General features: G+C 39.9%; 1 protein-coding gene across 1 annotated transcript in view; it reads left to right on the top strand.

Moving 5' to 3' along the window:
• Nucleotides 1–2,848, top strand: part of EPHA8 (EPH receptor A8) — a 1,186,163-nt gene extending 1,183,315 nt beyond the window's left edge. Inside the window, exon 17 of the mRNA XM_086920110.1 lies at nucleotides 2,734–2,848. Within this exon, the coding sequence (XP_086776236.1) occupies nucleotides 2,734–2,848 (115 nt within the window). The remainder of the gene's footprint in view (nucleotides 1–2,733) is intronic.
• The last annotated feature ends 13,457 nt before the right edge of the window (nucleotides 2,849–16,305 follow it).

Below are 16,305 nucleotides of genomic sequence, written 5' to 3'. Positions count from 1 at the left end.
TTATGACGGCCTATCCGTGTGCATTAAGCATGGGCGAATTTTGCGAATCTCGCGTTCGCGAATTTTGCGGATTTGCGAACTCGCAATCCGCAAAATCCGCGAATTCTCGCGAATTTGCGGATTTTTTTTTTGTGTTTGCGCGGGTTTCTGCCAGTGTGCGAGGGTTTTGTACAATTTCGCAAACGCGAACTTACCTGTTGGGTCGCAAGTTTTGCGAACTTGTTGTTTCTACGTGTCCAGCCTGTTTGGGACACTCTTCTTCATCACTGCCACTCTCTGTCACCACTGCCACTCTCTGACTACTCATGCCACCCTCTGGCCCACCCATGCCACCCTCTGTTTCATCACCGCACCCTCTGGTTGTCCAGTGTACATTATTTTCGGCAAAGCAAAGCACACCTTCCCTGCCTCAAGTGACCTGAATTAATTTGGGGCTGATTATTGTGTCACAGAATATTTTTTTAGCTGGCACCTGCTTCCTTAGTGCTTCCTGATTAGTGATCTTTTGCACTTGCTAAGTGCTTTCATTGTTGCAAAATTAGTTACAACACCTGCCCTGCCCCAACTGACAATAATGAATTAGGGGCTGATTAATGTGTCACTGGATTTGAACTTCCAGCCTGGCTCCTGCTTGTCTGCCTTAGCTGTAATTCAGGACCTTTGTGTAACTATTCTGAGGGTCAGAGCAGGGTCACATAATAGTTGCAAGTAGGCAACTGAACTCTGGAGGGGCCTTAGTGTGCATGTCTTTTCTTTGTGAACAAAAAAGTTATAAATCCAAGAACACGTTCCCCTGACAGCAAAATAAACCAAATGCACACACAATGGCGATTAAAACATAGCATTGTGGACTCCTAAACAAGTGATAAAGACAAACAGTATGTACATCCTTAAGAAAAAAATGTAAACCTGCAATTACATTGTCATTAGATCAGTAAGTAAATACATACATGCACGCCTACTGTCTTGAGTTAAAAGTTACACTATGCCATATCGGCAGTCTGAAAAAATGATTATTAGAGTCATACCACCAACTCCAGATGGGAACACACATGGGACAATTTAATCATACATAAAATGCCAGTGGTTGAATTGGCACACCATTAACAACTCATGAAAGTCAACAGCTTAAAGAGGCCAACCAAAAGCCCCCTCTCTCCCTGTACTTCATTTTGTACTTTTTGAAGAGCTATTGACATGAGATGACTAGACAACTAAGCTGTCTCTAACAGACCTAAAAAGGGCATATTCTGGCTTCCCAATAGTATTTAGTAGCACCATTAGCTGGGACCCTAGAACTGCTGCCTTTCCTCGTATTATAAAGCTCATGTGATCGTCTGAGCCCTATTTCTATTTCAAAGGTAGACGATAAATTTCAAATGGAGGACAGGCCAAATTATTACTTTGTCTACTTTAAGGTTGAAAGTAGGATCAATAACAAATGTTTTGGCTGGTTAATATGATATAGGTGAAACCTTAGTAGTAAAGAATATCTTTTATGTTTGCATAATGGGTGTGACATATATATATATATATATATATATATATATATATATATATATATATATATATATATATATATATATATATATATATATATATATATATATATATATATATATATATATATATATATATATATATATAAAAGTCACTGCAGCCAGCAGTGAGCAAGTCAATTTTTGAGTTCGTGTCTTTCTCCGTTTGGGGGATTCAAGCGCCGGAGCGGTAATTGGATCATGCTTACTTACAGTGGCTTTCAGTCACACCTCCTCATCCATTGGTCTGCTGAAGTGTCTTTCAAATTTTATGCCCACCCAAGCAGCATACAGCCTGGGTCACATGGTCCACACACTTCATCCATGTGCTTACCTTTCTGTGAGTGACAGCATTCTGTTCTTTTGCACTATGCAGGGACTAATGGTGCTGTGTGTGTTTATGTGTATATTTTGGCTTTTGGAAAATGCTAGCTTTCTTATAATTCAAGCCTTCATAAAAAAGAAAATCATAAACTAAGCATGGTCACAATCCACTGCCAGATTGTTAGTTTTGCCAGTTAATTTTTTGTTTTAAGTCTGATTTTAGCTAAGCTCTTTTGATTTTACTAAACGTATTTGAATAGTATATACAGAGGATATGAGCCACCTCTTTTTTATCCATTAGTCTGTTGTTCTGTCATTCGCATTTTCTTCCATCCACTATAGCGGACCGCATGTGGCAAATTGCTAGCTCACTTCAGCCATTGGCCAATTCACTGTGAGTGAAGGCGTTCTGTTCTTTCACAAGGAGCACATTCCCATGCAAAGTAGTTCCATTTAGTGCTGGGGGACTACTATGGCAATGTATGCTTTCTGAGACCATAAATGTTTGTTTTTATCCGTTTTTCAATAATTTTTAGGGACCAGCAGCTGTCTTAACAATAGCCAAAAGGCTGACAGCCAATGCCAAACCTATTCACTTTACAAATGCTTGTTAAGTACTAACTAAAGAATATTCCTTTAATGATGTTAAACTGGCACTGTTTGCAACTGTTTTTAAGCTATTGCAATAGTGAAATTAATACTCTAGGTTCTTGATGAGCCAGTTCAGTTATGGTGTGTGTTTTTTCTACCTTGTTTGAAAGAAGAAGCATGTTCTTAACTAGCTAATGATGTCAGAGCACAGGTATGATGAAATGTATGTAGACATTTGTGTTGTGATCAAATGCTCATGGTGTTCTTTTCCTCCCTTTAGTGACATTCGGAGGCTTGGCATCTCATTAATTGGCCACCAGAAGAAGATCCTGACAAGCATCCAGATCATGAGAGCGCAACTGATGAACACGCTAGGTCCCAGGATGCACATGTAGTAACAACCCATCAGAAGATCTACATCCTATTCTGCTTGGGCTAGTCAAGCCTACTGCACAAACGACCATGTGGCCTCTTGTACTTGACATGGCACACACACAAGGAATCCAATGCCATGAACACGGTACTCTTTAGCGTGCACTTTCTTGAGGCGAACTCCATTTCTTGGAATTTACAGCGTAACCTCATCTCTTCCTGTTAATTTCTTTTGATTATGAGGACATTCTGAGTAATTGACCTTGATTTAGAGATCTATGGTCAGACAATAGTGATCTCAGTGCAGAGGATCCATTTTGATAAGCACACAACCTCATGTCTGGAAGGCATTCGTTGTGTGAAAGAACAACATCATGGATGTAAGCACACTCATTAGGGCTTCAACAAAAGTGATAATCTGCGCCTCTTTATCATGTAATTTCCTGCCTAGGTCATGCCATATTCTCTCATAGAGGTGAAAACTCCAATGATGAACATTCACCATCCTCTGTATGAGCTAAGAAAAGAACATATGCGCGATCCCTGAGCACGCTCTGTAATGAACAATGGATCTCTTATCTGAGACAAAGAGAAATCCACCGGAGTGCGATAAACTGCATTACGCACAAAATGCAAAGGCAAGCTCAATTCCTCCGGTGCCGTGTCATGGTAACAAGACATTTGCCAGACAGGGCACATGGCAATCAGTGGCATTCCACTATGCCCTACCCCATATTGCTATAGTATCTGGATAGCTGCTTAAAAGCTCCTCCCTCAGGGCTTTTTGACAATGGCCTCATCCATTGCAAGATGTAGGTATATGTTCGAGACCTAACAATATTAAAATGTTCTTTTAGATTTATATTCACACTGGAGAGGTGTCAAACCACTCAGAATCAAACCTGAAGCATTTATCTTCAATCCACTCATACTCTGGCAAGATTTACATTTAATGCACATTTAGATGTCACTGTTCCTGCACTTGCAGTATCTTCTTCCAAACACTGCACCTTCCAGCATGCACACCATAAACCTCTTTCACATTTCAAATATTGAAGAACAAAATCCTCACACAGGCAAATATGTGCCTATTTCATTCCAGATTCACAGCAGGGATATCCACTGGTTCATATTTTATGAAGCCGTATCTTGGAATCTGGAGATCATCTTCACAGCTAGATTTGTAGGCAACTTTTAATCACTGCACCAATATTTTGCACACAACTACAGATATACAGTACAGCAAATTGCTGTGGATCATTTGTAAGGGGTAAGGCTAAATGTCATTCCTCAGGAAATAAGCCCATCTTCACTTGTCTTCCCTACGTCTGTAGGCTTGAATATGATTCTAGAGGTACATAAAATTGAAAAGAACTGTGAGACTCAGAATTCTTTTCAAAAGATTCCATGGCTTTGGACTGCAGTATTTTCACTGCCCCCTTGATATGTCTGCACAGCATTGAAAAGCATTTGTGGGTGAAAGTGTGTTGTGGTGTGAGTGTTGCTAAAAAGTCAATTTCCAGACATAGAATAGCATGGGGACACTTTTGTTGAGCTCGCTAATGATTCCGTAGTATTTGATAGCAACTAATGGCTTTCACTGCACTGAACTAGGGGTTATTGGACCTTGTTATACATCTAGTCATCAATATCAGAGTGCTAGGGTGGCTAATTGGAAGGCGAAAATACAACATAAAAGAGAAAAGGATTTAGCACTTGGATGGCATTTGGACAGCATAGAGAAGGAAGTCAGGCATCCGTGTCACTTGTCAAATTATCAATTCTCAGGCTTGCAGACAAAGTTATTAGTACATTATGGTGGACTTCTCTCTTGGTTAGAAGAGATGGAAGGGTTAGAGATGGGATCCATGACCAGATCTGTGGGTGACATGTGAGACTTCACCCATAACAGGCTGGTTGGCTGGAAGAGATGGTGCTAGTCTTGTGCCTGACACAATGATGGCAGAAGCAGCTGGATCTAAGTGTTCACTTGTTTTCTGTAGTCCACATTTTGGTGCACCAGCATGTCTGGCTGCATTTAGAACCCGGGAATTGAAATGAATATGATTAGACAGCTGGAGACTGTAAGAAAAAGAACAACATGACATGGAAAACCTGAAGTCAGCAAAAAGAGAAGATCCTGTAAATAGCACTTCTACCTCATGTTCTTGACTTATTTACTAATTGATGATATTTAACTTGCATTATCAAAGAAGAACCATACTAAAGTTGGCTAGTTTGAACAAGAATTTAACTATTTAAATTGGAAAACTATATGGGCAATATAGCCTTCCAAAAGCCCTTACTATGCACTTTAGAGACATTCTTTATTACAACATTAGAAGTAAACTGCAGCACCTACTACAAAGTGATTTTCCATTCTATCATTTACACTCAGTCCCAATTTTAGATATCTCTGTAGAATGTTACTGGGAGTTATTCAGCCCCATTTTGCATCAAAAATAAGTAGTGAGACTAAAATGAGGAAACATACTTCAGGTTTGCATCCTAGCATCAATTCACACTGAATGCTGACTGGCTGAGTCCGTAGAGATCTCACCAGTTTAGCACTATCCTGTGGTGCAGAGCAATTTCATTACGGATAAGGATAAAAACACATTTTTGGGGAGAGATTGTTACTTCTGTGGTCCACACTTTCTTGTGGTGCAGTGGTATGTATTGCAAACACAACAGGATGATGGATGGAGTGCTGAAACTTTTCAACCGCTCACCCTAGTAAAGAGATCTGGGTTGAATCCTTAATTATTTTGCTCACTATGCCACCCCTATTTGAACGCAGCCATATGTAAATCAGTCTTGATTCCTGTTCCTCGTGGGAACAGTACAGCACGAACTGCCAGGCCAGGTCTTCCCTAGACTGTAAACAAGCAACCTGGGACTGGTTTTGGTCTATCACTCCTCATCAGCCAGGCTAGCTTGCATCCAGTGGCACAGCGATAAGGGGACCAACATCTAGGCATACCCTTGGCCTCTTAAGGCAAACGTAGCAAACACAACAAGATGTTTACTCAATCAATGAATCAAAATCTTTATTCGGATACAAATATATATCCATTAAAGCACAAATCAAAATAGCAGCATATAACAATGATACCTAGGTCAGATAAGAGGGGGGACAATTACAGGTGATGCATGTCATAAAAAAAAATAAGATGATGGACGGAGTGCTGAAACTTTTCAACCGCTCACCCCCAGTTAAGAAATCTGGGTTGAATCCATCGTTCTTATGCTCAGTTCGCCACCCATGTTTGTACCCAGCCACATTCAAATCAGTCTAATACTGCTCCTCATGGGAACAGTCCAGCCTTAACTGCTAGGCCATGCCCTCCCTGGGCCAGAAAAAAGCATCCTGGTACTGGTTTTGGTGTATCACCTCTCATCAGCCAGTCTAGCTTGAATCTAGTCGCACAGCAAGCAAAGGACCCACGTCTGGGCATATCCTTGGTGACTTAGGGATAACCTAGTAAACACAACAAGATGATGGACGAAGTGCTGAAACTTTTCAACCTTTCACCCTCAGTCAAGAGATCTGGGGTGAATGTTTGATTTATTCAGCATTCCATCTATCATTTGTTGACTCAAATCTTTTTGCCCTAAGTTGGATGGGTATGCCCAGACATCGGTCCCTTGCTTGCTGTGCCACTGGATTTAAGCAAGCCTGACTGATGAGGGGTGACACAACAAAACGGGTCCCAGGATGCTTGTTTCCGGTCCAGGTAGGACCAAGGTTGGCAGTTCAGCTGGATTGTTCCCATGAGGAGCAGGGTCAAGACTAACCCTGGGTAAAGCACTACGCTACGGTTGCGTAGTTTGTGAAGTTTGTGCTACTTCACACTACGCAAACTGCACATAGCACAGTGCAAACACGCGTAGCGCAGTGCAGCAGTCATTTTTTGCTTGCTCGCGGTCCTCAACGTCAAGGTGGCGACCGCGAGCAAGCAAAATGACATCCCGGCGAGACTTTTTCCTTGTTCGCGATCAGCAACATCAAGTTGCCGATCGCGAGCATGGAAAATAAACCCCCCGGTGAGATTCTCAACGTGGGGAGGTCAGGTTTCTCATTGCGAGTGGTCGCATATGCTCGCGATGAGAAACTACCAGTCCGCGTTGAGAAAGCTGCAGCTCGAGAAAAAATCTACTCGAGCAGCAGTAAGAGACAGCTCGCACTGTGCAAGATGCTGTTTTCAATGATTGCACAGTGCGGACAAGCATACAGCACTGTGCAATCATCGGGAACAGGGGACTACGCAGTTCGCATAGTGCTACGCGTAGCTTGCGTAGTGCAAAGTGCACTTCGCGTAGCTACGCGTATCACTACTCTGCGAACTATGCCCAGGGTTAGTCAAGACTGATTTGTATATGGCTGCATCAAGACTGGGGTGGCGTAGTGAGCAAAAGAACAATTAATTTACCCAGATCTCTTTACTGGGGATGAATGTTTGATTTATTCAGCACTCCATCTATCATTTGTTGCTGCAGCATTTTGTGGTATATATTGCAAAAATAATTTGTGTGGAAAATCTCTAAATGAACATCAATCTAGACGCCTCATGTCATGAAAGTCACAAATATGCCCTTAAAAAGATGGCACCCAAGATCAAACACAGGCTAGAAGCATTCTTGCCTAGCCTCACAAAGATGGTCCATACACGTGCTGTAGATGTCGCACTGAGGACCGGGTAATGACTGCAGGCTCTGTCTTATTTGAACGTATGGTAAGTAGTCATTGACTTGTTGCAACAGACCACAATAATTAATATTGTATGAGTAAACTCACAGATGGCACACTTCCGCTGAATGGTTTTCCACTCTTGTTTCCCCAACTTTTGTTTCCTCTCTGAGAGAGATTTTAAAGGGAGATAAACAACATGTATGACCAAACAACAATGTAGACTATGAAAAATGAATAGTTTCATCAGTATGTTGATATAAAGTTAAGAAAGAGAAGTAGATATTGTAGTTTATTGCTGTGATTTGCACATTATTGTATCAAAAACTGGGGCAACAATGCAACAGCATCCAAACTCAAGAAACACATTTTTTCAACAAAAAAGAATAGAGGAGTACTTGATAAGAAGATGCGTGTATGAGGCAAGTCAGTGTGTGATGAGATGTATTCATAGCTGTCTTCATGTTCCATGTTTATGAGAAGTGTTGCAGCGATGAAATGAACTAAGTTTACTTGCTGTTCTTCCAGCACATAGTAATACTTTAATGACTGTAAACAGTGACCATTACAATCCTATTTTATCTTTTTCTAGTACCCACCATCTTCGTATGTGCAGGATTGAAAGAGTTGTAACTCACATCCACCACAACCCTTTTAAATCCAAAGTCACTGGTATGCAGTTTTTTTAGAGCACAATATTCCTATTTTGGCAGTTACTTGTTTAGCTGAAATTCGTGAGTGTGTATCCTGGGCAAGGTGGTACATGTAAAGCTCTATACAGTGCCAGCACCCCAAGCACTGGCATTGATCAAGGTACATTTGCACCCAAAAAGCATAAACCCAAATTCAGGAAAAAGGTCCTTGTGAAATAATGATCACTAGATCCTATCCACAATCCATGCTTATATGTGAAGTGACCAAAAGAGGAAGAAAGATAGTTAAGGAAAAGGCGTATTTGACCATATAATACAAGACTTATAGAGGAGTACAAGGTTGACCTTTTAAAAAATTCATCATCAAAGGATACCGGTTTCTAATAACCTATTAGTAAATTTTCACAAACCAGCATGGCTTCTATCAGCTACAACCTGGGGCAGGGTTATGTCTAATGTCTATATATTTGTGCATAGTTTTATATATATATTATTTATATAGTATTGAGAAAGTTACATTCAGAAGTTCTAAACAATAAAAATATTTGAAATTTGCAAGTTATGGTATGCTCACCACCTCTTATCTAAGTTATCTGAAATAGTTTACAGTTCTTTCCATTCTTGTTTGTCCATGTTTAAATTTTGGTTCTTGTGGTGTCTGAAACTGGCCAATTTTTGAACACGCTAGTGTTTACAATGTGACTTTACAATAATGTGTTAAAGTAGGTTTTGTCATGGTGTGTGTGTTTGTGTGTGTGAATGTGTATGTTTGACAATGTGCGTGCGACTAAGAAACGGGGCAGATTTACTCATTTTTCACACAATGCAGTGCAGCAACCAAATATTCTGCACTGCGTTGCACAAGGGAGAAAACACAATGCAGAACCATATCTACTCAGATTGGCCTGCTGCTGCTATAATCCCTGAATTGGGGCTCTAATTTGACTTCCTAGTTCAACACAGCTAATTAGACTGCCTTGCACAAAGCACAGATGTGACCATACAAATTCCTTTGCTTAGCCACATCTCAGAAGGATTTCGAACACTGGATATGTGCCATGTACTTCAGCACACATGAAATGTTTTTTTTTTGTTAATCCCGATTCAACAAGACATTAGTCTTTTATGCATAGTTTGATCTGGCTGTTTTAGTAGATTAGGCTTTGTGTCAAAACCTAAAAGTGTTTGCAAGGATCCATCCATGTAACACCCCCCATGCATAGCATTAAAAAGTAGCCCAAAGTCGTTTTTGAATCGATAAAAGGGCATCTTTCCAGCAAAAAATACCCTTTGAGCTGGAAAGTTAAAACCAATGTGTCACTTTGCGATGTGCAAAGATTTAGTAAATCTATGTTATAGTGTTTGTATTATTGAGTTACCAATCTATAAAGTTTAGCTGCTGCTAGCCAATCTTCCCGTGGAAATCATGCAGTGAGATCACAATACACAAATTCAATGCAACCTTCTTCAAGAGAATGACTTGGAACATCACAAACACAGAACGTCATATGAATAGGGAATTCTCTGCAATGGAACCAGTATTCAAGTGCTGATGTCATGGAGAAGCAACACATATTGATTACACAACAGGTCTACCAAGAGATCACCATTTTCCCTTGGAATGGTACTATTGAAAATCTAACCCTCTCATGTTAGTTTGGCAGTGACTAAATTCATTCCTGGCTGTGAGTCTTTTGGAGCTTTAATGTTTGTACAATGTGTTTCTGATATCAGTTCTTTCAAAAATCAGACAAGATATCCATGTGACAAACATTCAAGGAATCATAGATCCTGGTTGCAGGTATCAGAGGCAGGTTTTGTCTGTCATGTTGGAGTGGGACAGTAGTGCTGTCAGTACAATTTTGACAGTATTCAAATATGATAAGTCTGGGTAAGCAATTAAAAGCAGGCCGCAACCCCTTGCCTTTTTTGTAACACTGCTACATGCTAAGTCAATTCAGATCAACTGAATATTTAGTGTTATTTATAGATATAGCTGAAAAGATAGATCTGTTCTGTGAATTTTATTATGTGTGCTAGTGAACATTCATAAGTTTTATCTAATGAGAACATCTGGACCATTTGTAATTGTGTACATTTACAAGATGTATGTCAATCTCACTTGAAGCAAACATACAACTGTGTAAGTTCTACCTTAGGGGTTGTTTGAACAGGGGCACACTGTATACAGAAAAGATACCCTCTACTTGTTTCATAGTGATGAATCTAGAAATTGAATGAATGGTAAACTCTGTACACACTGCAATTGTTCTGAGATGTCCAGTGTTATCATATTTGAATCAATGAACCCTAGCCTTTGACTCTTTAACATTCCCAATCAACTGACTTTTGTTGACAAAAAACAAATAGTCAATAGTAGAGTTTTTACTCTTTTTTAACACATTACCACCATGGGTGGCTCCTTGGTGTTTACAACTGATGTAAACCTGGATAAATTACATAACTCTGTTAATAGTGGAAAGAGGAAAATGTTTAACTTCATACTAAAGACTGGATGGATTTTAGTATTCTTAAGTGAATTTGTGGTATCAGACAGCACTTGGGCTGAATTTTGGAGAAAGTCCAACTCCAAGAATGACAATACATGATTTCCTCTACTGAAATGAGTTGTCAGTGGACTTTATCTTCTCATTGGCTGATAAAGCTAAAATCAATCCAATATATGGAAGTGCCACTAGCAATGTATGTATTTATTTCTCTATTTTCTATACAATGTGACATGTCTTTGGCAGATTTTGACAGGTGACTGGAGCAGTTTCTTGAAGATAGCAATCACAACCATGTTACCACAAATTAAGAATAGTGGACAAAGTCAGAAAAGAGCTATTAAAAGTGTTTTATTATTCACTGCTCTTATAAATACCAGCATAACTTGTGGGTTTATAGAAAAATAATCTGATACCGAAGAAATATGTTTCAGAGTTGGAAATCTCCTAGGCCTGAATGCAAAGAATTTCTTTTCTATATGAACGGTTTACAGGGTCTTATGTACAAGTGGTGCTTCATTTGTGAGTTTTTTAAGTAGTATGTCAATTCAAATATGATGTCAAATACTAGGTTTCAAAGCCCCCATCTTCTACTTGAATTTGTTCTGTGTTCCACAATTTGCCTTCAATAAAGCTGAGAAAATCCCACGAAATAGAAGAACAACCTGGATAAGTAGAGCTGGGTTCAAGTTAACAAGCTCTACCTTTTCACCCAATTCAAGAGTAATGGTCAAAATGTTAACAAGTATTTATAAAGACCCAAGGGCCAGTATGAAGAGGCAATAAAAATTATGCATTTTAAGTCTTTAGAGATTTTGAGATCTTAAAATAAAAGGTGTGAGAACAAATATAAAATTATTTTCCAAGACTGCAATAATCTGAGCTAAACTAGACCTTTATCTCATTTTTGTTTAATTTTATATGCATATATCTCTCTCTCCCTCTATATATATATATATATACATATATATATATTATTATATTATATATTAAAATAATATATTTCTTCCTATGGAAGCTGTTTTTGTATAAGGTATAGATGCAATGTGTTGTTTTTTATTGCCATTTTGTTGTGCTTCCTTTCTGCTGCGAAAATCATTTTAAGTGATCATTAAATTTTATAGTAATGAAATCAGCACATTAAAGAACAAGTTATGCTGGTGGAAAATGGATTCCATGTAATCCTTTGTGGTTGAATCCTTTTCCCCGCCGGATTTCTCAGAGGGACTGAATTACTTTGCCTCATTCTTGCTATCATCCTACTTTCAACTCTGCACTTCATCAATTAAAGTAAACTATTGCTTCAAAATGTGTGTCAGAGTCTCCTATTTTCCAAAGACCAATTTACTTTAACATTTTTTATATCTCGATGGCTGGGTACTGTGTGCGTAAGTAATTTTGCAAACATCAGATTGACATAGAGCAATTCACTGAGTATATCTTAGTCATAAGTAACCAAATTGTGCTCCTCTGACTCTGGAATCCAGCACCATCTCACACACATTCCTCATCAAGTGTTCGAATCCTGACCAATTCAATCAATCAATCAATCAGGGTTTGTAAAGCGTGGTTACTCACCAGTGAGGGCCTCAAGGCGCTGAGGGGGCAAGGGGGACTGTTGTTCTGTCTGGGCGCTGGGGTTCAGGTGAAGAGACAGGTCTTTGGATCCTTCCTGATTTGGGTCAGTGACAGGGATTGCCTGAGTTGGAGAAGGGCAGGGTGTTCCAGGTCTTGTAGGTGTGGTAGAAGAAGGATCTTATTGAGTCTGTGGTTCCTGGCGATTGCTGTGAGCGGGGCCATGTAGATGTTGAAAAGGGTGGGGCTCAGTGAGGAGTCCTGGGGCACTCTGCAGCTGATCTCTGTAGGTTCTGAGAGGAATGGTGGTATTCTGACTCGTTGTGTTTGACTAGTTAGGAAGGAGTCTATCCAGGCCCGGGCCTTGTCACGGATGCCGGTGTCATGGAGTTTTGTGATTAGGGTGCGGTTGGAGAGGCGAGAGGTCCAGAAAGATGAGGGCTGCTGTTTCGCTTTGGTCAAGGAAGGAGCTGATGTCATCGGTGGCGAAGGAGCGGATGTCATCGGTGGCGAAGGAGGCGATGTCAATGGTGGCGGTGAGGAGGGTGGTCTCGCTGCTGTGGTTGCTGCTGGATTCAGAGGTGTCCAGGACGTGGTTGGCTTCGTTCAACGCGGAGAGCTGGGCAATGAGGGCCTTCTCTGTGACCTTGGCTGGGAAGGGGAGCAGGGCGTTGGGTCTGAAGTTCTTGAGGCCTGTCAGGTCGACCCATAGCACACAATGACAAATAATGCACATCAATTCTGTCCTGGAAATCAAGGTACTCCACAAATGCCAACACACAAGCATATGTGTTCTGGCCGAAACTCAAGTTAAGCTGTTACTAATGGCTTCTACATTATTCAATTGCAGAGAATGCTTTTTGATCAGGGACTATTTCTGGACTGGGTAATATACATTTTACAAATTAGTACTAAAAAACTATAATCAAAACACCTCATAGACACCAATCACCAGTTTCAAGAAGCAACTGCAACCAACAGAAAGCATTTCCCTATCTGTTCTACATGTGTGTCAATTAATTTTTCTGTTACCTGTGTCCTACATGGAGGGACCTATTCACAAACTGCTTTTTGCAGTGCATTTTGTAGTTCTAGCTATTCACAAACCTAAGTGAGGAGCATTTGCCTCTCCGATCTTTTTTTGGGCATAGATCTCTTCACATGTATGTATATATTTTGTGGGAGGGACAGTGGCAGTGGCTGGGAAATAGGGAGGTGTACTACTAAAGGAGAGGTGAATAGGAAGGAGTATCAAGGGTTTAGAGAGAGTCAGGGAGAGGTTGGAAATAGAAATGGAAATTGATACTTGTATAGCGCACTACTCACCCGCAAGGGTCTCAAGGCGCTTTCCCTGTGAGGCGTCCACTCCTGGGCACCCCCAAGGTGGAGGCCAGGCATCCTTAGCGTTGTGGGGGCCGTTGTGGAGATTAAGCAAGCTATTTCCCAGAGTTGCAGAGTGGGACTCCATGATTGGAATAGGCACGGGGGCGAGAATTATCAGGTCCGTGGAATTTTGAGCCCAAGACCCGCCGAGGCGGGGAATTGAACCCTGGCCCCGGGCTAGACCTCTGCATCAGGGTCTGCTGCTCTAATCATTGATTTATACAAAAAGTGGAGTTAGGCCCTGGGACATGTGGTTGGCTGGACCATATATATCTAGGAAAACACAAGAAAGAACCAACCACACTTTTTTTTCAATCCTTCTATTGAAGGAAGAAAAACAGACCAGTATTACTCTTGGGTCTGTTGGGTATTTTTTACCCTTTTGAATTATTTTTTTTCAATTTTCAAGAAGAAATTTTATGTGTAAAAAGGAACACAAAACATTTGAGACATTTATACATAAATACAAAACATTATTCACATATATATACACACTGTACAATATTGAATTATTCTGATTAATGTACACAGATCCTTGTCTAAATTTGACAAAGTGACGCTCAGTATCAGTCTTAATTCAAAGCATATCAATGCAGGCAATCAAAATTTATTCAAAAAATATAAACCATATCTGAATTTATTGGTCGATAAATCAATTGATGTCGCGTTTTATATGCCTATGCGTTTTGAACCAGTTGACTTGAATTCCTAGGTTCTCATCAGGGCTCTGTCTTTTAGTAAGTATCTGTTTTTCCAGCAGCCACCGGTCTACAGGTTTTAGGCGTTATTGTCCTTTTGTCGGTCTTGATCCTTTTTTATTGGTTCGAATGCTCCCGGACTTTATTTTGTCCTCTTTTTGAGAAGGTGCTCTTTCAATCTTTATATGGACGACCTGTTAAAGTATTGCTGAGTCATCAGCTCACTCCGCTTTTGCGTGATGGAGACGATACTCCAGTGTTTTATGGTCTTCTTTTAATCTGTAGTCAGAGAGTGGTGCTCCGCGTATGGTCCCGTTTTAACTCGCGGATCGCTGGGGCACTCGTTTCGTTCACCTCTGCATGCAGGTCCACAGATTGTTTCTGCAGTCGCCGGATCGCCGAATGCAGAGGTGAACGAAACGAGTGCCCCCGCGATCCGCTTTTGGTGTGCGAGTTAAAACGGGACCATACGGGGAGCACCACTCTCTGAATACAGATTAAAAGAAGACCATGGAACACTGGAGTATCGTCTCCTTCATGCAAAAGCAGAGTGAGCTGATGACACAGCAATACTTTAACAGGTCGTCCATTTAAAGATTGAAAGAGCACCTTCTCAAAAAGAGGACAAAATAAAGTCCGGGAGCATTCGAACCAATAAAAAAGGATCAAGACCGACAAAAGGACAATAACGCCTAAAACCTGTAGACCGGCGGCTGCTGGAAAAACAGATACTTACTAAAAGACAGAGCCCTGATGAGAACCTAGGAATTCAAGTCAACTGGTTCACAACGCGTAGGCATATAAAACGCGACATCAATTGATTTATAGACCAATAAATTCAGATATGGTTTATATTTTCTGAATAATTTTTGATTGTCTGCATTGATATGCTTTGAATTAAGACTGATACAGAGCGTCACTTTGTCAAATTTAGACAAGGATCTGTGTACATTAATCAGAATAAGTAAATATTGTACAGTGTGTATATATATGTGAATAATGTTTTGTATTTATGTATAAATGTCTCAAATGTTTTGTGTTCCTTTTTACACATAACATTTCTTCTTGAAAATTGAAAAAAATAAATTCAAAAGGGTAAGAAACACCCAACAGACCCAAGAGTTATACTGGTTTGTTTTTCTTCATTCAATTGAAGGATTGAAAAAAAGTGTGGTTGGTACTTTCTTGTGTTTTCCTAGCTCTAATGATTGAGCCACACTTCTCCTGCTTAGAGAGTTTAGAGAGAGATGGCTACCCATTCTCAAAAGAATAAGCCCTGCTATTCACAACCTGCACTTCTTAAGTCTCTACAGCCAAAAAAGGACCCAAAACAGTAGTAAAGTACTCTAGCTCAGAGCTGAACAAGGTCCAGCAACACACATGGTCAACCACTGATACAGCAACACCCTCCCATAGAAAATAATTGTGATGAATACTTAAAATAAAACCCTTTAGGATACAATGTTAAATACAATGATTTAAAATAGACAGAAATTAAATTACATTTCAAAATTGATATCTAAAAATAATACATATTTGTTATTTAATTATAAAATATTTTAACAGACTTTTTCGATTTCAAAATTAATGTTAAATTAAACTTTAATGAAATATATTTAAATAACTTTAAAAAAAAATGTTTTGAATCCTCATTCGACATTCGATGATATCTTTGTATTGGCAAAGCTTCCCTCAACTATCTGGATGTTAATTCTAATGAATAGTATAGAGCAGGAATGACTGTGCACCAGACCATATCAGCTATAATTAAGTTACTTTTTTGTTATTTGTTAGCCGGTGCTTTACTTTATTGACAAGATTACCCTTGACCATCTGGATGTAAATTCTTCTGAATGGTCCGTAGCAGGAATGACTGTGCACCAGACCATGTCTGTTGATGCTAGCATAATCATAGGACCTGTCCTGGTTATCATCTTTTGTTCGCCATGGTAGATACCGTGATCAATAGATCCT

The sequence above is a fragment of the Lissotriton vulgaris genome, chromosome 5, assembly GCF_964263255.1.
Source record: "Lissotriton vulgaris chromosome 5, aLisVul1.2, whole genome shotgun sequence".
NCBI classification, from domain to species: domain Eukaryota; kingdom Metazoa; phylum Chordata; class Amphibia; order Caudata; family Salamandridae; genus Lissotriton; species Lissotriton vulgaris.
Note: the sequence above shows the minus strand (reverse complement) of the source record. Positions and strands in the feature narration are given on the sequence as shown.